The sequence below is a fragment of the Eretmochelys imbricata genome, chromosome 6 (genome assembly GCF_965152235.1).
Source record: "Eretmochelys imbricata isolate rEreImb1 chromosome 6, rEreImb1.hap1, whole genome shotgun sequence".
Lineage (NCBI taxonomy): Eukaryota > Metazoa > Chordata > Testudines > Cheloniidae > Eretmochelys > Eretmochelys imbricata.
The window spans coordinates 69,447,857-69,470,996 of record NC_135577.1 but is presented as its reverse complement, the minus strand read 5'-3'; the positions used below and the strand labels follow the sequence as shown (position 1 = coordinate 69,470,996).

The 23,140-nt window shown below is 41.7% G+C and overlaps 1 protein-coding gene across 4 annotated transcripts in view; it reads right to left on the bottom strand.

Annotated features, from left to right (window-relative positions):
* ZNF106 (zinc finger protein 106) overlaps window positions 1-23,140 on the bottom strand; it is a 78,616-nt gene that overhangs the window by 33,404 nt on the left and 22,072 nt on the right. For all 4 annotated transcript variants that reach the window (XM_077818825.1, XM_077818822.1, XM_077818823.1 and 1 more), the window contains 6 exons: window positions 16,015-18,159; window positions 14,377-15,022; window positions 12,646-12,715; window positions 11,064-11,218; window positions 10,890-10,950; window positions 10,164-10,532 (listed from right to left, as the gene is read on the bottom strand). In XM_077818825.1, the coding sequence (XP_077674951.1) occupies window positions 10,164-10,532; window positions 10,890-10,950; window positions 11,064-11,218; window positions 12,646-12,715; window positions 14,377-15,022; window positions 16,015-18,159 (3,446 nt within the window). The remainder of the gene's footprint in view (window positions 1-10,163; window positions 10,533-10,889; window positions 10,951-11,063; window positions 11,219-12,645; window positions 12,716-14,376; window positions 15,023-16,014; window positions 18,160-23,140) is intronic.

Here is a 23,140-nt window from a genome sequence, read left to right as displayed (position 1 = left end):
AGCTCCAGTTCCTAGTACCCTACAGGTTTCAGAGTAGCAGCCGTGTTAGTCTGTATTCGCAAAAAGAAAAGGAGTACTAGTGGCACCTTAGAGACTAACCAATTTATTTGAGCATAAGCTTTCGTGAGCTACAGCTCACTTCATCGGATACCCTACATTACACAAAACCTTTTGGATTGTTTGTAGCAACCAGGGACACAACTATTTCATTTTGTTAGCTCAGGATACCATGACAAAGAAGAAAGGATTTCTTATACTCCCAAGGTATTTAATGAAGTTGAAAAGCAGTAAACTCCGTGTGGGAAAAAAAATACTTATTGGCTATTTGGTGGGCTCTAACATTTTTAGATACCTGGTGGGGTAGGGATGCATAAAACTGTACCTTGCTCATACTCCCTTAAAGTATCTTTTGTCTGGTAAAATCAAAAATGGTACAGTGTCTAGACCTAGACTAGTGGCCCTTGCTGCTGGAAGACCACCAAACTGAAGTCTGTCCGCTCAAACACCGCTTCACCCTTACCAACAGGAATGTTAATTGTGGTACTCCACTAGAGTGTCCTGGAGAAATTTTCTCTAAAAAGGGAGCCCTAACCCTTTATGCCATGTGCAGTACGTACACCTCTACCCTGATATAACGTGGTCCTCGGGAGCCAAAAAAATCTTACCGCGTTATATTCAACTTGCTTTGGCCTCGAGCATTTCTGTTATTAATAGTCACTTCCTGCCCCAACTGATCCCTCAGAACCCCCCCCCACTCCTTGTCCCCTGACTACCCCTTCCAGAGACCACCCTCCCCAACCACCCCTCCCAAGACCCCACCACCTATCTAAGCCCCCCTGCTCCTTGTCCCCTGACCATCCCCTTCAGAATCACAGAATCATAGAATATCAGGATTGGAAGGGACCTCAGGAGGTCATCTAGTCCAACCCCCTGCTCAAAGCAGGGCCAATCCAACTAAATCATCCCAGCCAGAGACCCCCCCCATCCCTAATCACCCCCAGGACCCCACCCCCTGCTCCCTGTCCCCTGACTGCCCTGACACCTATCCACACCCCCACTCCCTGACAGGCCCCCCCACAGGACTCCCACGCCCTATCCAACACCTCCATTCCCCATCCCCTGACCTCCCCACCCCCAGAACATCTGAACCATCCAACCCTCGCCATCCCCTGACTGCCCCCCCCAAGACCCTCTGCCCCTTATCCAACCCCTCAGCCCCGGCCTGGCACCCTTAACACACCACTCAGAGCAACGTGTCGGAGCCAGACATGCTGACGCATTGATCCGCTGGAGCACGCAACCCCACCCCCGAAAACGCTGCTTTACCGCGTTGTAGCCAAATTTGTGTTATCGGGTCGCGTTATGTCGGGGTAGAGGTGTAATTTAAATTCTGAAAGGCTGTATGCTGAGAATAGGACAATATATGTTATGGGGTTGTCCTATCACCAAAAAGGGACTGTAGTCACAGGATTTGCTGTTTGGGCTCTCCCCATTCAGGCTGAACCTGTGCAGTACAGGTGTAAAAATGTTATTAAAGCTAATGTTAAAAAATTATATAATATATAGGTTGGGAAAAGTGTGTCTGTACATCTGGGTATAGTGCTTAGATTATCCACAGGTACAAAGTTAATTTTTTAAAAGTCATATGATACATAGAGTATAAAATCAGCAACAACCCAAATTTAGGTGAATAGATTTAATAATACAGTTTAAACATTAGAATCTGAATACTCTGGAACACTACTCATGAAAAGTTGTACACACAAAACATTCTGTGGGCACGTCTACCACTGTAAGGAGTTTAGGACCAGTGGAGGGAGACAAACCAGCCTGTCCAGTGAATGACAGTTGGGGTGGTAGACCATCTTGAGCCACATTTGAAGGGATGGAGGCATAGCCTTGCAAACTGAATCACCTGTGTACAAGTGGACATGTGGCCCTACATGTTCAGACACATCCGGACGGCTGTAGAAGGCTGAGACTGCAGACTGAGGAAGACATGGAATTGCCTGAAAGTGGTCGGCTGGTAAGCCCTAGATCTTGTGGAACCTAACAGGTACGCATTTTTTTTTTTTTTTTTTTTTTGTGAGTGGGAGTCGATTGACTTTCTGGCATTTAGAATGAGGCCAATATGGTCAAGCAAGCACAATGTGGTCCTGATGTGAGCAAGAACTTCCTCTCTGGATCTGCCCCATAGCAACCAGTCATCACTGACCAGGAAGAGGTGGATTCCCTTTCTCCTGAAATATGCAGTAAACACGACCAGGCACTTGGTGAAAACTCAGGAAGCAGAAGAGGCTGAATAGCACGACCATGTATTGAAAATGGCATTCTCTTTCAACAATGTGCAGGAACTTCCTGTGGTTCAGCAGACTTGCCACATGGAAGTAAGCATCCTGGAGGTCCAGAGCAGCGAACCAGTCATTCTGAGATAATATGGGGAGGATAGTCCAAAAAAACCAAAAAAAAAAAACAAAAAAAAAAAACCACAACACATTTGGAATCTTATATGTGATGTTTGTTGAGGCCGCAAAGGTAGAGGATGGGTCTCATCCTTCCCCTGAATTTGGGTACAACAGACACTTGTTTGAAGCAAAACCTTGTGAGAGCAACCGCTGCTTATTAGCAACATTTCCCGTGGTCACACTTTCTCTACCGTGAATAGTCCACTCGGTAACAGCAACATAGCCACCACATAAAAGCAACGTTTGTGATGTGACATCACATGCTCCACTTACTTGCATACTGTAATAACCTAAATTAAAAGTATTATTTACTTGCTTAGTAGATGCTCTTAATCAGGACAACTTACAACACGTACAAAGCATTACAGTTAAGTAGGAGTAGAAAAAATGTTTACAAGTAAGAGCAAAAGGTTGTGTTTGTTGTCATAGTTGATGTTTGATTTTTTTTTAACACAAAAATAAAACTGGATACTTTAAGATTAACTCAATTAATACCGCTTTCTTGATATAACATGGTGGTAGGCTACAAATGCACATTTAAAATGTACAGTATGTAAACTAATGTAATACTGTAGCAATAAGACATTCTGTTACATTATAGATTTTTAGTGTGTACTGTAGCTGTTTTACGGATCAGAAAAAGCAGAGTGCCTTTAGTCAGACAACACTCCCCATAACAGCAACAGGTGCTTAGGAGCAACATAGCAAAAGGGCACTGATATGTTGCTACTAATGAGCATCTACTGTATCAGGAAGTACTGGGATTAGAAGCCGTTCCAGCGGAACTTCCTCCACCACTCCCAATGCCAGCAGGGAGCTGACCTGCTTGGTGAGCAATGTCATGACAGGATCCCTGAAAAGAGATGGAGGAGGGTTCTGACCATGTGCAGGACCCAGTTGTTGGAAGTAACAGAGACCCCAGCACTGTAAGAAAGGGCCAGTCTGTCCCCAGAGGAGCAGGACGATGAGGAGGAAGGAGCAATGGACTGGAACAAGGAGTTAAAACAGGCATTTAGAAGCCAAGGGAGGGTGTGTAGGCTGGCCGAACTTTGAGCCCGACCACTTTCTCTTGTGGGATCTATCCTGCTTTTTAGGGTAGTCCTACTGCTCCAGGGAAAAGGGCTGCGCAAAGGTACACTGTGGACGATACTGCTGCAGCTGGTGCTGAGCACCAGTTTTGCCTCAGTGCAGGTGGCGCACTTCCCCGATGGATCTCAAGGTAGCCCTAGAATCCTTGAAGCATGTCATCGGTCTTGTCAGAGAACAGGTTTCGGCTGTCGAAATGCAACTCCTCAATAGTCTGTTGAACATCAGGTGCAATGCCAGAATTTAGCAGCCAGGAAGCCCTCCTCACAGTGACCACAGAGGACATCACCCTGGCTGAAGCATCTGCAATGTTAAGGGCAGACCTCAAGAATATTTTGGTCACCAAGGAGCTTTTATTGACAAAAGCCCCAAACTCCTCCTGTGAGACCTTGGGCAGCTGGTCTGTGAACCCAGACATAGCTGTCCAATTAAGGAATCATATGTGGACAACAAGTTGGTTAAAGATTCACATCTGTAGAGACAAGGATATGTAGACTTTCCTGCCCTTAAGATCCCATCGTGTAGAGTCTCTGTCCTTAGGAGTAGATCCGAATCTGCCCTGCTATGCCCTGTCATATACCACGGTCACCACTAGGGAACTGAGGGCCAGATGTGAATAGAACCCCTCAGTTCCTTCAACTGGAACAAAACAACACTTTTCCATGTGCTTATCTGCTGGCGGTATCAAGGCTGGTGTACTCCAAAGGGCTTCAGCCAATCTGAGAAGCACATTGATTGGGATAGCAACTCTACAAGGGGCAGATGACTGCAAAATGTCCACCACAGTGTGGGGGTCTCATGCAGCAACTCCACCTGGATGCCCAAGGGTGCAGCCACATGGCGCAAAAGGTCTTGATATGCCTTAAAGTCCTCCAGTATCAAAGGGAAGGATGAACTCAGTAGTGCAGTCTCATCTGGAGACAAAAAAGCAGAGGCTCTTAATTGAGCCAAGGCCAGATCGTGTCGCAGGGATGATGCACCCAGACAAGAATATTCTAGAGGCTCCACAGGGAGAATGATGGCCGATGTCTGCAGATACCAATGTAGATCTAACAAGTGATTTTGCCTATGAACGAGGTGAAGAGCAGGACCTCTGAGAATGAGGGGCAACCCACTGACTGCAAGGGGCCACTGATATGGACAGGGCACTGGTAGACCGTAGGCACCTGGCCAAGGACCTCCATCCCAACCAAGTGGTGGAGGACAATCTTGGGGACTATAAACGGTCCATTAGTGATCCTTGGTGTTCACTGCATGATGCAGAGCGGGAGGATGAAGACCTCAACTTGGATGTAGGACTCTTGGGATCCCAGCGACAAGTGAAGAGCAAGACAGAGGGAGCAAACAGGTGATCCGTTCATCCCTTGCCCAGAACGAGGTAGGAAGTGGTGCTTCTGATGGAGGCAGTATCATTGGTACTGAACATGTCAGTGCCGAAGACAGTGTCTGTCCAGACTTGAATAGTGGCAGAGGCTGGTGAAAGCTGCCACGGAAGCACATTTGACAGTGCTGAGATTCCCAGTACCAGGGCTCCCCATACAGATTCTGATACTGGCTCTACCTCTACTTCTGGAAGGGGAGCACTGGGATATGGTGCTCACAAACGAGGGTTCAGCACCTTGCTCCATTGGAGGGGCTAAAATGGTGCAACCCTGGAAAAATCTTGAATCAACAAAAGGCAGAGGAGGTCTGTGGCTGCCTGGTATGCTGATGACATGGACATAGTCAGTACCAGCATCTCCCTCATCAGTACCAGACTCAACTGACAGCAGAGGCTGGAACCAGAGTAGATGGTACAAAGTTTCTGCCCTTCCCACTCGGAACCAGAGAAGGGTTGGAGCTGCCTGCCAATGCTGGCCCTGTACTGGTCCACACTCTTTATGGGGGAGGCAGAAGAGTCACCCCGAGACCTGGAGCGATCTCAGTTGGTCTTATGTGACCTTTTCCTTGGTGCAGTTGATGAGGAATGTCTCCTCAACCTCTTTGGAGGTGTGCCTGTTCCCAAAAGTGAAGTGGCCGCACTCAGAAAAAGAGGGTGATCGTTGGCTGGATGAGGACATTGGTACCAGATCAGGCCACATGGCCTGTTCAAGCAGGTGCTTCTTGAAGTGAAGGTCCTGGGCCACCCGCGTCCTTTTCTTGAATGATCTGCAGATCGAACTATGCTCTTTGAGATGGGCCTTGCCAAGACAAAGTGGGCACTGCATGTGGTGATTGCTGCTCGGGGTCGCTCCCCCACACAAAAGACAGTGTCTGAACCCCAGTGAGGGCATCACCAGAGGAAAAGCTACTAAAACTAACTAACATGAACATCAAACTACTAACACAAACTACATACGATAAAAAACTAGGCTAAGACAACTACACAGAGCTCCAGCTCCACCCATGGGTGGTGAGAAGACACTGAGGAGAGTTGGGGAAGTGCTGCCTCATATCAACAGGGGAGGGGCCAGAGCCATGAGTGCTGCCCCTCTATGGGTACTGCTAGGCAAAATATCTGACTCCAGTGCGCTGGGCATGCACGCACCTAAGTGGAATACATGTCTGCATCTACCTGAAGAAACAATGTCACTGGCTATCACATACAATTCTGCAAGTGGCCTGACAACAGATGAAAACATGGTGATTGTGAATCCCTATTTAAGGAATATATATAGGCTAGACATGAGGGGCATTATACATTTTGTGTTTGATTAAATTTTACAAGAAATGGAGCATATCAATATGTACCCTTTTGGAAATCAAGGAGGGTGGGAATAAGGGTGCTACAAATATCATACATAGAGAAGGAAAAGCCAGAATGCTCCAGGGTGGAGGCAGACCCCAGTAATTTAGTAGTATTAAGACTCCTCAAAGAAGTGTTGTACAATGATGTTCAATTTATTTATGTGCCAGTGTTACTGAACATACTGCAGTTATCTAATGGATTGTGCCCACTGGAATTTGGTGAAATATGGTTAAGAACTGTTGAAAGGACTTTCTGGACACATGTAGGGATAATTATGAAAATTTAATTAGCATAGGTATGGTTAAGAAAATAATACATATTTGGTTTGTGACTGGTACAGAGACGGCCACAATCAGCAAGTAAAAGAAGGCTACGAGAATAAGTAATATTACTTAGTGTTGGAAAAATGTATGGTTCAAAAAGTAACTGATTAAATGAACAGCTGCAGTAACAAGACAAACTGTCTTAAGAAAAACCTTCCCACTGTTCTGTTGGTAAGCAAAGAGGGGGAGGAAATGAGGAAGGAAAACAACAAGGATAAACTGCTTCAAACTGGGTTTTTGCTAAAGCTAACAAGTTAGCTGAACAGTAGAGAGAACTTTCAAATGCATGGCTCTTTGTCAGACCCTACTTGATCATGCTAGAGCACACCAGGATGAGACACTTTTCCCTAGGTCTGGCCTATTTGTAAGTATACTGATCATACGCTCATGAATACTTGGTTATTGTACTGTGTGTAGTGACTGCTTATTTTTAGACAGTTAGGCATGGTTTAGAGCAACTGTATAAAATACCATTTGACCTTTGGATTTAATAAAGGAATTTATGGTTAAATCAGAGTCTGCTGGTCTCCCATATTAATAATGTCAAATACTATTAATTCCAACAATCCCTATTCATGCCACATGGGACAGGCTCTCGCCAGAAAGGAGAAGCTAACAGCATTACAAAAATATTTCTCTTTAGAAATCTCTTGGGAAAAAGATAAATAAAAAGTTAAATCTTCTACAACCTTCCTGAAAAGTTGACAGTTTTCAGTCAGAGACAAGATGGTACACATCTGATTCTCTGGGATGACCCTTTAAATTATTCTACTTTAAATGTGCTCCAATTGGCCACCCCAGGCTTTCTAATTTTATAATTAAGGCTTCCCTTCAAGCAATTGCTGAGAAGAGAGCATAATTATCCAATTAATGAAAAGTTATTTTTCTGAGCAATTTAAGTTATTTTTGACCACTGCTGATATACACATGCATGCTCTTAGATCCACATCTAGGCAGAACAAACTAATATTTAAGCAAGGTTTAAACAGTTGTGACCATATCAAACAAGAACATTGGGGTGGAAGGGATGCACGCAAACTGTTAAATTCACATCCTAGATATAACTGGTAGAAACCAAGGTGCCTACTCCCATTCAACCACCCCAGCGGGGAAAAAGACCTCAACTGGTTTTATCAGTGTTCTGATTCCCAGTGTTTTTTAAACTTCTGTCACTACATATTTAACATAATTGAAAGGCTTTTTAAAATTAATGATTAATTATTATTAAACAAAAGCAGTTTTCTAATTTACACTGTGAACAAAAAACTGTAGCTATTTTAAAATGGGACTTGATGAAATCAAGGTGCTTGCTATCCCTATTAGGAAACTTCAGGTGTTACAGAACTTCCTAAATAGGAGGTGAAGGGAGGTTGGAGAGAGGCGCATAGCTGAGTGGAATCAACTCATCTGCATGTTAAAGAGACAAGGATGTAGAGTTGAATTTTGGGGGAATTTGGAATGCTAGATATAAATCTACAGAAAGGGGGCAAGATATCCACTGGTGAATCTCTGTAAAATGGGTTAGCTCATTGTATTTTTTCTAGTGTTGAATTCACAAGGCGGCTGTTGCTCATTTTATGTGTGTGTGATATGAAAACTGATCAGTTCTGCAAACAGAAATTAATTTGACTATCAAATACCAACCTACAGTTTAGACTAAACGTATCAAAAAAGAAAGTAGTAGGAAGCATACAACTGAATGGACGGAAGTTATGAAAACAATTCTTCTAAAATTAAATGTAAGCATTGCAGAGAGTTAAGTAGCAAGATTCATGCTCATCTCAAAAAGGTAGAAAAATTAGTTTAATCCAATTCTTTAACTTGAACTGTGCCACTAAACAAGCCATTGAACTCATAATAGAAGCACGGAGTTTGACAATTCTGCAAGAGAGACATCATGACATTGCAGCTGCAGCAATCACTTAAGTCTCTGTCCCATACCCTCCAGCAGCTCCTCAACATCAGCTTCATGCAGGAGCAGTCCTCTGTTCATCTTTGATGCCCCGCAAAATGCCAAAATCACGAACTGCTTAAGCCATTAAAAATGGAAAGGCAAATACTTAACTTGATAAGGCAGTTGGCACCCTTGTTTTAGACTGAACACCACCTTCAGCGTAAAACAATGTAAGCAATTTAAACTAACAATTGCAATACTTTGCCTTGGATATATTTTTTCTATACATCTTTAGACATACAGGTCCTCTACTAAATGCTACAAGTGAAAAAGTAAAGGAAAATATAATGAATTTAAATATATCCAGATTAATGCAACATAGTTGAACATAAATGTAATAGCTACAAGAATCCACACTAGGAAAAAATAATCTGAAACTGCAAAAAAAATTAGACCATGGACTCTTCTGTTTTATATACAAAACTGTAAGCTTTACTTTGGACAATGTATGGTTTATGTTTGAGAAATAAATATGCTTATGAAGTACAACATATAGTATGTTTAATTTAACAAAAAAACTTGTGGTTTTTTCCTACCTTTCTTTCCCTGAGATTTCCCTAAGCTGGGAGAAGAAAAGTCAAACACTGGTTAGGTGTGTGTTTCACCCCGGTCTAGCCAAGGTAGATACCGAGGGCAAGATTTGCAGAAAAGTGCCTGCATTTCATTGGGGGAAAAATGAGTGGGATTTAGGTTCCTTGGGCTCAAATCCCTTTAAAAGTAAGCTGGAGCTCAGGAACTTTTGTGTCGCTCTTCTGTTTTAAAAATGTTATAAACAATTTATCACAGTAATTCTAGATACAACTCAAGATCTCAATTTTACAAACATGACCTTTATCCTGCTAGCACTTAAACACATGCTTAACTTTACTCATGTTAGCAGTCCCATTCATTTCAATAAGACCACTCATGCAAGTAAAATTAAGCATATATGTTGGCAGGATCAAGGCCATACAGAGAATAATGAAAAGAATTTAATACCACTCACAATAATTCAGATTTCAAGCAATGAAAAGAGAGTAATATTAACTATGCAACCTCTGAATCTAGTTATTAAATCCCACTTACAACTCAAGAGTAATGGAGGAATTTTTTTTTTTTAAACCCCCTGTTAAGAAGATCCTTAATTTAGTTTGGCCAAAAGTGTGTTTAAATCTCTTGCTTTAGCAGTTTTTGCACTGTGTAGGTGGCTGCCAGTGCTGTATTGCTTCCAGTTACAATATGGACTAGAAGCAAATACAATCTCACTAGCCACCATACTACTATATTATATATACACACACACCATTTTAAAGAGATGATTGCATGCAAGTTCTGGCCTTTTATTTTTTTTTGTTTTGAAGCAGAAGTATAAGACTTTAGTTTTAAAGCTGTAATATACATTTAAACCAAATCAATAAAACAAATTAAAAAAAAACAACGTAACTTAAGTCTGTTACAAATAAAGGCCCCAATTCTGCAAGATAATTACCATGGCTGAAGTCAGTGGGGGTTCACCCATGCAGAGTAGCTTACAGGTTTGAAGCCTAAATAACTTTTACTCTTTCAACTAAGTGGTTTTCCTCATTCTCATAAAACTAGTCTTTTAAAAAGAAGATAAACAAACATACCATCCTTCTGCTGCAGTTCTGCTTGTGGAGCGCACACAGAGCCATGGAGCACAGTATTCACACTTTCTCCTCCATGCTCTGGAGACATAGGTTCTTGTTTAATTTGCATGGATGAATCAGGAACAGTGCTGGCTGTGATAGTACCAGGGGTCTGGAACACAGGTGGGGAGCTCACTCGGAGAGAGGCTCCCAAGGGAGTACCAGAAGGGGATGTATGGGAAGAGAGACATGAGGAAGTCTCCAGAAGGGGGAAGAATTGACCTGAAGGAGGAAGAGCTAGATCAGCTGTTGACATGGATCTGCTAATTCTTCTTTCATCTGAGATGCTGCAGGTGAGCTGTTGTGACCTCTCAGGAGGTTCATAGGTTTCTAGAGAAAGAAGGAGCAAATGCCCATATGTTAAAACCAAACTTCCCCAAACAGTTAACAGTTCAAGAGGAAATAAATGGAGACAAGAAGGAAAAGCTTGCAATTAAGAGTTTGCTGGGCCTACTACATGACACTCTTGAAATGCCTGGATCAGTCTGAATAGTAGAAAGCTTTACTCTGCAACACAGGAATGACTTAACAGAACTGGATATGGGCAACTTACTAAGTTGTACCAACCTATCCTGAACTTTCATGAGCAAATTCGAAGTTAAACTGAATACAAGATCAGCACAGAAGCTTAAGCTTAAAGAATAGAGGTCAGAATGCCAGTGCTGCAATTTCGTTACATCTCAGTACCTTGTAGCCCCTGCAGGATCTGAATTCTCTGACTCCTCAATGTGCTCATCTCCATTGTTATCTGGGGGGGAGGGAAAAGGTGATTTAACCAGGAGGAGAAAGTGATTTAACCAGCCCTATCAAGCACAACTGAAAGCTGTTCTAGTTCAGCCAGCTCAAAAAGCCTGCAGTTACCTGCTGTTTCAATACAAGGAATCGTTGAACTTCAACATAGGCTGCCTGCAGAGCAGCCCGAGCCTGCAAGAGGCGGTCATCCACACAGTGCAGTGACTTGTTCAACTCTTCTTCTCTCAGGGAAATAGACAACAACTGGTCTACCTGAGAGCGCTCTGTAAGAGAAATAAGCACAATTTAGAGTGCAGCTCATGTTTTACAATTCATTTTAACAGGTCACTTTTGTGGAGACATCTTAGTAGACTTTTTTGTATCACAGCATCAAGCAATGAACTCATTAAATCTCATATGATGAGTTGGAAGTGTCAGTCAGTACTCCAACAGGAGGGGAAGCAAGATTGGAAGAACAGAAAGACTGTCAAAAGGCTAAAGGAGAATGCCACAGGCGAGGTATTTTTGGCCCTACTTCCCTGGAGCTTTTCTGAGAGGAAGTCTCATTTGTCCTCTAAAGGCCTCTGCAACAGGGAACAAAGCAGATGCTTCACTAGACAGGCATCAGCTGCATCTGCTTCTTAGCAAGACAGACAAAGTGGGGGAAGTCTGATTATATATCAGGATGGGGATGATGATGATTATCTGAATCCCAAAATCCTGTAAGCAGAATTGGCTACCATCTCCCTGACATAACCAAAAAAAAAAAAAAAAGCGCACCCATTTAGCCATCTCGGCTGCAGCCATATCTTGCATCTCATGGAAACTGACTTTATCTTTTGAGGAATGCGGTCGGTGAGAAGAACAAAATTTCTTGTTGGTAGGCTGCAATCATCATCATCCATTTGATGAAATCAATATTCTTTACAATCGATTTGGTCTCAACATTCATGCGAGGAAAGTCTCATCTGCTTCTTACAGTTGAGAAAATTGTGGCAAAGAAAAATTAAGTGATATGCCCCAAAAATCACACAGGACCAGGAATAGAACTCTTATATCTTGACTCCAAGTCATATGCCCTAACAAAGCCATCCTTCCTCTCTGTGAGATGGAAAATGTCATTCAGGTGTTGGAACAAGATTCCAAAGGAACAGCAAAATGTTTTACAAAATATTTCTTAATTTATCTTTTCCTAGCACTCAGCCCAGTAACACTTTTACTTCATTACACATTATATACAAAAGAAATATTAGAAAAGCTTCAAAAGTAGATCATAGGTCACACTTAAGAATGTGTGAGAGCAAGAAGAGACTAAGGAAGCCATCTTACACAATGAGGTGGAGTAGAACAAGAATACTCTCACTTTCTTGCTCTGCTCCCGACATTGCCTACCTGTCAATATCCAGTTACAGCTTGGCTGACCTCTTCACAGGCACTCTTTTGTATGCCTTTAGTGAGCACAATGTCCCAAGTCAGCCACAGGCACAGAACTGCAGTGTTCAGGATAAGTAGAGTGTCACAGGCTTTTCAGTGTTCAGCCATGGAACTGGGGGAGGCGGAGGAGGGGGAAGCGCAAACCAAAAATCACCGTGAAGAGGAGAGAAGCCTCAAACCAACTTTTGTTAACAACCAAATGTTATCAAGGCAGCTTTGGCATATACTCATAACCTCTTCATGCTGTGTCCTCCCACACACACCTGGTATCACTCACCTTTTTTGCCTTTAATTTTCCTTCTTTTATTCTTTGTTTCTAGACTTGGGATTTCAGGAGACGATCCCTCCTAAAAGTTATAAATAGAAAAGTTCATTCATTAAAGTTAGAACAATATAATTAAAACTTAAGTCTACATTCTACAAAAGTCTAGGGCTACAATAAGAATTTAAATATCTACTGTGTCTTTCCCAGGCAAGTCTAGCCAGAGGAGAGAACATATGCAGATGAATTTTGTTATAACACCATTCACTCATACTTTGTTGCCTCTTCTCTCAAGAATAAAAATAAGTTTCCTGCTTCCCCCGGAGACAATGAAATACTACAGCAGACAGCGCTCTAGGTACTCAGTTGCCAAGTCGAACAAGTAGACTTGGCCAAGATGTGCTCCTTCATGTCCGTCTAATGTCGTTTGCTGTGATAAGATCATGAATGAGGAAATAAGACTAGTTATAATCTAGAAAGGGATAAATACCATGCTAAATAAAGTTTCAAAATGAAAGAGGGACATACACAGAAAGAGAGTCATTAGGTCCAAGACAGACAAGATTACTGAAGCACATGGTGTTAAAAAAAAAAAAGTTTTTCAGCTATTTTTTTTCCTCCGTGGTATAATTTTAAAGATATGCACTTTTGTAGTTAGGGTTTTCTCTTTTTAAATGTTCAACCATAAAACCAGGCATTACCAGAAAACCGATTGTTCCATGGTTGCTTAATATTCCTAGTAGGTCCTGAAACATGATAAGCATTCTATTGAAGACACTCATTTCCAGAGGCAGGAGGCCAAGTCTAGACATTCTGGGCAGTGGCAGTTTTCTGGGCAGTGGCAGTTTTCTAGTCTTTAAACCACAGGAAATCTTAAAAAGAGCTAGAAGTATCATGAAGGCATCTTCCATTCCACCTTGTCTAATTTATTTATTTTTTTTAAGTCAGTTAAAACACACTCTGAATCTAAGACGACAAAAAATATTTGCAATTATGTAGTACTGGATATCTATCCTGGGTCAAACCACCACAAAGGTCCTGTGAACACAATCCTTTCAGTACAGATACTGTACAGAGGGAAACAAGATATGCCAAGAATCAGTGTGTTTGTCCTGGCCAATATTAGAGTTTGCCTATAAATATACAGTAACTCCTCACCTAACATTATAGTTATGTTCCTGAAAAATGCTACTTTAACTGAAATGATGTTAAGCAAATCCAATTTCCCCATAAGAATTAATGTAAATCGGGGGGGGGGGGGGGGTTTGCCCTGCTCCGCCCAGTGCTCCTGCCGGAGAGCGGGGTTGGGGCATGGGGGCTTACCCCATTCTGCCCTGCTGGTGCTCCTGTTGGGTAGTGGTCTTGCCTGCTCCCCAGCTGGAATGCCAGGCAGGTGGAGTGGGGTAAGCCCACACGCCCTGACCCCAATCTTGGCAGCGGTCCCAGGGTGGCCAGAGGAACCACGGGCCCCCCGGTGCTCCCTCCCGCCCCAGCAGTGGCCAGAGTGGCTATGGGCCCCCCAAGGCTCCCTCCCACCCCGGCAGCAGCACCTGCTCTTAAGATTCAATCAGGGGTAGTTATGGTATAAGTCATTGACAGATCATGAGCCATAATTTTTTGTTTCTTGCCTGTGACCTGACCATGACTTATTAAAAATACCAATGATTAAATCACAAACTTAATGACAACCAACAAGAGAAACTTTTCTATTGCTAATATCCTGAAGATATGCAGAACTACACTTACTCCAGTTGCTCTTCTTTTCTTTCCAATTCCCTGGTTGTCATTCTGCTCAGTACCAGATGTACAGCTGCTGTCTGTAGCAGCATCTACAGAGTTTGATCCTGCAAGCACTGAAGCTCCATTTGAAGCCAAAATGTTTCCTTCCCCTATGAGCTCTAATGCATTTTTGTTTTCAAGAAGTGATATTCTACATTCTGGGCTCTCCTGATCTTGTTTTGTGGTAAATACTGTGAAGCTTGTAACATCAGAGGGAGTATGTAGGCTGTGTCTCCTTCCATTGATGGTAGTTTCAGTTCTTTCAGACATGAATGGTGATGAGGGGAGAGAGGATGTCTCTTGTTTGAAGTCAGCCACATTATCAGCATTTGTTTTATATACAGGTGCTATAAAATGTGAATGGCAGACTGGAATGATTTGCTTTTGCTCACTTTCCTTTGTTATGGCTTGGTCACTGAAGAAGCCATAAACAGAAGCAGTCCTGTCCACAACAACACTGCTTTCAGAGAGGCTGCGTTTCCTAGCTGATCCAGATGCTGCCATGGAAATCCCTTCCCACTGGAATCCTTCTAGGCCAGACAGCTCAGGTTCTTCACCCAAATCAAGACCTTCCTGTTCGTTCTGAACAAGGGGTACCATCTCTATGCCAAACCTAAAAACAAACAAAAAACACTGTAAATGTATAACAGCAGAAGACAGGCACTGAAAGAAATCTGGGGGGGGGGGGGGCGGAAGTCTTAAATATATAGCTAGGTATACACGAATGGACTAAAAGATAACACTAGTGTTGTGCTGCCTTTTGTGTAACCTAAAAAGGAAGGACCCTCAGCTGCATAACTTCACTATTGAGATAGTGCTTAGCCATGCTATTATTTTTAAACACAAACGCAGGATTTTCATCAGCTCTAGGTTAAAGTGAAGGTCAATTTGGCCCTCTTAGTTTGAAGTCAGAAACCTGTACAGAAGTTCTTGTCAGAGTTGTAATGAAGCACACTACCCTCTTACACAGGGTAGATCTGAAACAGAATTTTAAAACACAGAAGAAAACCTACTATAGTTTTCAGACAGTCATTACAGAATTACCTGCTTCTACGACTGATGAGACAATAAGATGTTGTGTTTACAAGACAGACTGAAAATACTTGTCTCCACATTAAGCTTAAAGACAGTTTCAATGTATAAGATATTGAGAATAACTATCTGGATATTTTTTTAAAAATGTACAAATTGCTAATAATTAAAAAAAAATTAAATTACTACAGCAAGGGATGCATTCAACTTGCCTGTGACAATTTAAGTACTTCTCAGTATTTGATCTCATGCAAAAAAATCAAGTAATGGTCTTGCAATATATTTAAAGTATTGTTCATATTATACCTATACATTTTTGTAGTTAACAGAACTTTAAAATACAACCTAATGCTCCCAGTGTCATATGCATTGAATTGTTAGTCACAAACTATGATCAGAATCAACTTCGTGTGTGTGTGTGTGTGTGTGTGTGTGTGTGTGTGTGTGTGTCTTTATAGACAGACAAATATGGTATGGTAGAATTCATCTCTGCAGTTCTTCAGAAGTCAGTCTTTAGAGTCTTGTGACTCAAATATACTAAGATCCAGGTTTGAAAGTTAAAAGGTTACAAACCTTGGTAAACCCTTGCCAAGTTCCTGTTTCTTCTTTGTTACTTGCTGGATAACTTGTTCCCAGTTTATGTTTCTTCGGGATGCACTAAGAATCTGCCTCAGGGTTGGTTTAAGTCCAGACTCCTTCTCGGTCTCATTCTTTCGATGACCACTAACATTTCGAATACGCCGTGCATTGTTGAGGTTGGGCTCAGGAAGATGTGCCCCAACTTTACTCTTCAAACTGATGTGTCGTGTCAGATCTCTTTGAAGGGAAGCAGGGAGGCCAAGTTTACTTAATTCAGGAAGAAGAGGGCCTGAAGGTTGGCCACCACCTCCTTTTTGCAGCTCATGATCTAAACTGTTTTCAAAGCCTTCCATATCAAAATGATGATTTGATTTGATTGGATCTTCACCTTTCCCTTCCTGAGAGGTTTTCAGCTCATCACTTAAACTGTGTTGAAGGCCTGATGGGCTCACTGACTCCATTTGAGATTCAGAATCTTTTTGCTCATCAGTTATAATACTTGAATTGGGAGGTTTGCCTGATGCTTCTGTGTCACCTTCCTTTCTGGTGCTAGCATGTTCACACTCCTGAGGGTCACATGGTGAACAAGTATTGATGAAAGGACTTAGCTTTTCAACCCTTGCTTCAGCCTTTTCACACTCTTCACTTACATCCTCCAATGTATCAACTCTAGGCTCATTAGTCTTTGAAGAACCTTTCCTGTGTTCCTCTATATTCCGACCACCACTTAGATTACTCTCTGCATCTCTGTATGAACTTAAGTAAGGATTTTGCAGAGAAAAATTGGATTGCAACTCTTCTTTGGCTTTTCTCAGTTCTTCACTTAGGCTATCAATAGGCTGTCTCTGATTTCTGTCAAGCACATCTCTGCTGTCTCTTAAGCTACAAGCACTGCGCAACCTGGATACATAAGAAGAGGAACGATTAGTTTCTAAGTTTAGTGCATTCGAATGGTTCTGGAGTTCTCCAGGGCAGGAAGATAATAGAAGCTTGACATTTTTCAAGAGATTCTTTGGGTCTTGCTTTTGGGAAGATAACTTCATGTCTGGAATAACCAGGAGTGGGGATTTCAGTGATGGCATCCTGTTACTTCTGCCCTCCTCTTGGTCAGGTCTTCCTCCACTGGGGCAGTCTGCATTCACCTTGCAAAATTCAAGGTGGTCAGCAGTGGCCTTGTTACAGGGGTGGTTTAAAAGGGTCTCTTCCCATGTTATGAGTTTTGGGAGGCTTGTAGTATCTATTTCAAGATCCATTCCTTTCATGGATGTCTCGAGAAAAGGTAGAGATACAGAATTTTTTCTCTCTGAAGTTTTAGGAACATTCTCTTCAGACCATGCATGCTGGTCTGTGGCTTTCTGAGACGGGTAAGGAGTCCATCGATGAATTTTGTCTTTGGAAGTGCTGCCACTCTTTCCATTCATCTTGGACATTTTACTCTCTGGTTGTTCAGAAATACCGAAATCCAGTGCCCCCACTGAAGGGAGTTTATCACTAGTAAAATCCAATTGGTCATTCGCCTGCCACTGCCGTGTATACCTTTCCTGGTTATATTTAATGGGTTTTTTTTTCCATGCAACACTCCCATCTTCTGTGTGGGAACTAGGATTTGCAGTCCTATTTTTTCCCAGTGGATATGTGTCCCCTGTGCCACCAAAATTCCAGCCATTTGCACCCTGAGGATTGGATTTCCAGTTTCTCACAGAGTTTTTAGAATGCCAAATAGAAAAGTCACCTGTTCCTTCAGAACGCCAGTTGGAATTTCTTCCTTTGACATCTTGATACCAGTTTGACACTTCTCCTCCTCCTTTCGGATGCCAAACACCTCCGGAATTCCCATGGTTATCATGTTGACCTGAAAGGCCTGCAGAACCATTCTGATGCCATCCCGAGCATCCCCTGGGACCACTGAGGTGCCTGTCTGCATTAGGGTTCTTTACAAAATGTGCGAATTTGCCTTGCCTAGGATTCATAAAGCCATTGTTTTCCCATTTCCAGTCCTTCTGAGATGGGCCTTGATGGTGCCACAAGGATGAATCATAAGTTTCTCTGTCTTTATAAGCAGCTCTTTCTTCTCGCCTTCTCTGTGGTCTCCTATTATTGGGTTCTTTTTCTTGGTTTCGACAGCAAGCTTCAACTTGCCTAGAAGACATAAGGAAATATGTCTGTTCAGTGACTGAAGAGTATATCCCAAACTATCCCAGCTTTGTAAAAGAGGTAACAAGCCTCAAACTATTCAAAATGATCTAAAAATCTGCCAGAATAAATCTACACACGTTAAGCCTTAGATGTAAAGCAGGCTGGTAGGTAACAATACCGCCACATAGACTAGCAACTTCAGGTCGTTTGGCAGGACACTGGTTTCCCAAACTACTAATATCTGGAAGTGGCTACGCACTTTGCCTCTGGGGCACAAAATATATAATTCTTACTGCTTGTCTAATCCATTCTAGCAATGATGTCTGCTTAAGACAGCCAACTTCTTTTGTTTTTTCCACGAAGCCTGCATAGAGTGAAAACACTGACAATACTTCTCCAAAAAGCCCTTGCACATCTACTGGGTACAGTTAAAAAACAAAACAAACAAGCCAAAAAAAAAATCTTTAAACAAACAATTTTACATTAAGACCACATGTGAAAAAATGGCAAAATAAATCAGTATTGTAAGTGTCATCAAGTTATAAAAAAAAAAGAAAGTTTCATTCACATAAGGCCCCTCCAAACAGTCAGTCATGTTGTCATTTGGATCATTTACTTATTTGTATTACATCATCACCTACATGCTTCAACCAAGATTGAGGTCACATTGTGCTAAGCACAGTATAAACAAGTAAGATTTTAAGCACTTCAGGGAAGGGACAGAGGAAGAAGGGAAAAAAAAGATGCAGCATGGCCTCTGATTTTGGTTTGGGCCTCTAGGAGCTACTGTAATACAAATACAAGGCATGCAATGGTTAGCAAGTTTCAGGTTAGTTTCATTGGGGGGGGGGGCAGACGGGACGGGACTGCGGGGGTGTATTTTTCCCCATTTGTAAATGCACACAAATTTGATGTATTGTGGTGTAAATATGGGTTCAGGAGGAAATGCAGGAAGTGATGAGTTAACAGGAAGAAAGAAAGGTGCAAAGGCATTGATGGGAGGTCAAATGGGACACTTTCCCTGGCATTTCAAGAGTCACAATTTATTAATAGGCAGAAAAAGCTGTAAGACTACTTTGGTAGGTTACAAAAATAGCTACCAATACTTAACCAAGTTGCTTGCAGAAAAGATGACGTAAGATAGAAAACTTCTTCCTTTCAAGTCCCATCACATGGCATTCTCAACCTATACCGTGCTATTTAATCTGTAATTAATTGGATTCATCATCTTTTGGGATCGGATTGGGGAAAAAGGAGGTGGCCCTCTCCAAACCTTCACCCTTCGGTGGTACCAAAAACAAGACAGCACTCAGATTGCCCAGATAATAAACACGATTATACCTCTCTCTTATGTACTCTGATCAGCAGTGACCTATTTTATAAGATGGAGATTTAAATCATCATCATCATCATCATCATCAGACTTCGTGGTCCAAACACCTCTGAAATAAATGGGACCAACTGACGTGTCAGTATTATTGTTTCATGATGTTTTTATCACTTAGCTTTCAAAACACGAGCAGTGTTTCTTTGTAACCTTAAGAGCTACAGACTTAATTTTCTAGTTAAAGCTTAAAGTACTAGCTTATTTAACATCCATGAGCTGCACCAATCTGATTCCTAATTCTCTTAAACTGGCATCAAATAGCACCCTTGCATATTATTTTATTTGCAATGAAAAAGCTACTCTAAATACATCAAATGGAAATGATTAATTTAGTTGCTAGGTTCCATTTCTCTCCCTACTGGCTCTCTCCAAGCTTGTAGAACAAATATGCTGTGAAAGGCTGCATAACCTTCTCTTATTCAAAACTCAGCTTCCAGGTTGGTAAAATACATATTTGCTTTTCCACTCCCATGAAAGGAAAGCTGATATTTTTAAATTTATCTTTGTAAAACTGTCATGAACATTTGTCAGGTTAAGTGCAAGATCCTCTCCCCACACTTAACATTACATCCCAAAATTGCTTCAAATTGCTTGGGGGAGGGGGGGAGGAGGAGGAGGAGAAGAAGAAGAGGAGTTACTTGTTCCTGGCAAGCGGGATGTTTTTACTCCATTCCAGAAGAGACATCTAAGCAACGACTTTCACTTTAATTAAGGGAAGACTGCAAAGTGAGAATGAGACAATACTTCTTTCAATTTGCCAGTGATTGGACTATAACAAAAAGTTAAGAGCAGAAGGCAAGATATTCCCTATTGTACAAGCTCTTTCCCCAACCCATGTCTCTCAAAGTGTGACTAAGCAACTGATTTGAGCAAAATATTGGTAAATTCATTCATTCATTGGTAAATTCTCCCTACCTGGCAATCATTAAAAAGATCTTGAAGATTATATATCCTGTAAGTGCAAGGTATTACTGTTAGGATGAACTGGTAAAGATTAGAAGGAAAGTTGGGCTGAGGAAAACAGTTATTCGAACTGCTGGAGAAAACAGCAATGAGACTCTTGATTTCTAGAGTTCCTGTACGACAGCTAGGTATTAAAGACCTAAGCAAGCTTGGTTTCAGACATGAGAAAAACATTTTGTCTAGTTTTGAAACGAGGCCTCAGCCCGTCCTTGAAATGTGCAATAAGAGGCCTAGAAAGATCTTCCCTTGAGCACACAGCTATTGCCCTTTGGTAGTCTGCTAGCAGGCAGATATAAACGAAGATTATATTTGTTCTTGATATCCTGCCAAACCCAAAGTGGATCTATAACACATGCATTCAAAGATAAATGCTGCCTTAATGCTGGTGGTGCAGTTCTCAAGGTCAGCAATCTGAACACTAGGACTATTTATCCTGCAAAAATGGAATTTAAGTTAAAGATCTTTGTTAACTGGCCTAAGAGAGAATGGATCCTTGTAGGTCACAGGAAGGGCAAGACGGGGAAGTTTCATACCACAACATTTGCCTCCACAACCCTTGGTTGTGGATAAATTGAGAACTTCACATTCCATCTCCCTTTTTTAAGCTTTCAGCATGCATTAAAGTGACTTCTGCCTCCTGTGAAATGGATGTGAAGTTGTCATATGGATTACTGCATAAGTGAAAGTGAGCTCTAATATAAGAAGCCAGGACAGAAATGGTGTCTAAATAATAGCATCTTTGAGTCAAATAGCTGATAACTACATTCTGTTTGGAGGGAAATAATTTTGTTGCGGACATCATTAACTGAACACTCCCACCTACCCAACGCTCCCCTCACCTCCAAGACACTTCAAACAGGGAGATTTTAAAAGATTTAAAGTGAGCAAAGAACACTAAATGCAGAAGACCCCATCTGGCCAGTGTAGCTGTCATAAATATAAAGGGAAGGGTAAACCCCTTTAAAATCCCTCCTGGCCAGAGGAAAACTCCTCTCACCTGTAAAGGGTTAAGAAGCTAAAGGTAACCTCGCTGCCACCTGACCAAAATGACCAATGAGGAGACAAGATACTTTCAAAAGCTGGGAGGAGGGAGAGAAACGAAGGGTCTGTGTCTGTCTATATGCTGTTTTTGCCGGGGATAGACCAGGAATGGAGTCTTAGAACTTTTAGTAAGTAATCTAGCTAGGTATGCGTTAGATTATGATTTCTTTAAATGGCTGAGAAAAGAACTGTGCTGAATAGAATAACTATTTCTGTCTGTGAATCTTTTTTGTAACTTAAGGTATTGCCTAGAGGGATTCTCTATGTTTTGAATCTAATTACCTTGTAAGGTATCTACCATCCTGATTTTACAGAGGGGATTTCTTTACTTCTATTTACTCCTATTTCTATTAAAAGTCTTCTTGTCAGAAAACTGAATGCTTTTTCATTGTTCTCAGATCCAAGGGTTTGGGTCTGTGGTCACCTATGCAAATTGGTGAGGCTCTTTATCCAACATTTCCCAGGAAAGGGGGGGTGCAAGTGTTGGGAGGATTGTTCATTGTTCTTAAGATCCAAGGGTCTGGGTCTGTAGTCACCTAGGCAAATTGGTGAGGCTTTTTACCAAACCTTGTCCAGGAAGTGGAGTGCAAGGTTTTGGGAAGTATTTGGGGGGGAAAGACGTTTCCAAACAGCTCTTCCCCAGTAACCAGTATTTGTTTGGTGGTGGTAGCGACCAATCCAAGGACAAAGGGTGGAATATCTTGTACCTTGGGGAAGTTTTGACCTAAGGTGGTAAAGATAAGCTTAGGAGGTTTTCATGCAGGTCCCCACATCTGTACCCTAGCGTTCAGAGTGGGGGAGGAACCTTGACAGTAGCCAAGGAATGTAATAGCTCTAAAGCAATGTTGAGCATCATAGCACAAAAGTGGGTACCATGCAGCACAATTATTGATTAGAATGAAGGGACAGGGGAAAAGCCTAAAAACCTTCATAGTCCTGGCTGATATCCAAAGGGTCTAGACTCGGCAGGCAATGACCTAATGTTTGTGCGCTCTTGGTCAGGTCAAAAGAGAGCTCAAAATTATTTTACACTGTGGTAGGGGTACCCAGACATAACATATTAAAAAAGAAAAAACCGATGCCCCCCTTACAGTGTTACAGTAATATGTTCTTACTCTTTAAACTGTATATTATACAATTACATGGCACTAGCAATGCACACTCACAAAAGTGTCAGATGCAGCATAAATGCTGAAACAGAAATCTTATATACAATGTAGCAAATCTTATATACTATGTAGCACTATGTATACTATGTGCTAAATAAAAAGAAAAAGCTTTTCATTTAAGACTTCAGTGCATTTCAGGATGACATTTACATTGTTACCCAAAATAAGAGATTCTAATTCGTTTCAGAGATCATAAATCAGAACTGTAAAATACAAGCATCAAGTTATACCCAACAACAGTTTGTGAGAGGCTAATTTTGTAGGGCAAAGAAGTGATACTAGTACTGCTGCTAGAATTATTGCAACATTTTATTCAACTGTATACTTATGAGAATATAAAATATTTGCACAGAGATGTTGAATAATCTTGAATCCTTAATAAGCACACAAGGAATTCCACTTCAAGGCCCTGTGACACTACAAG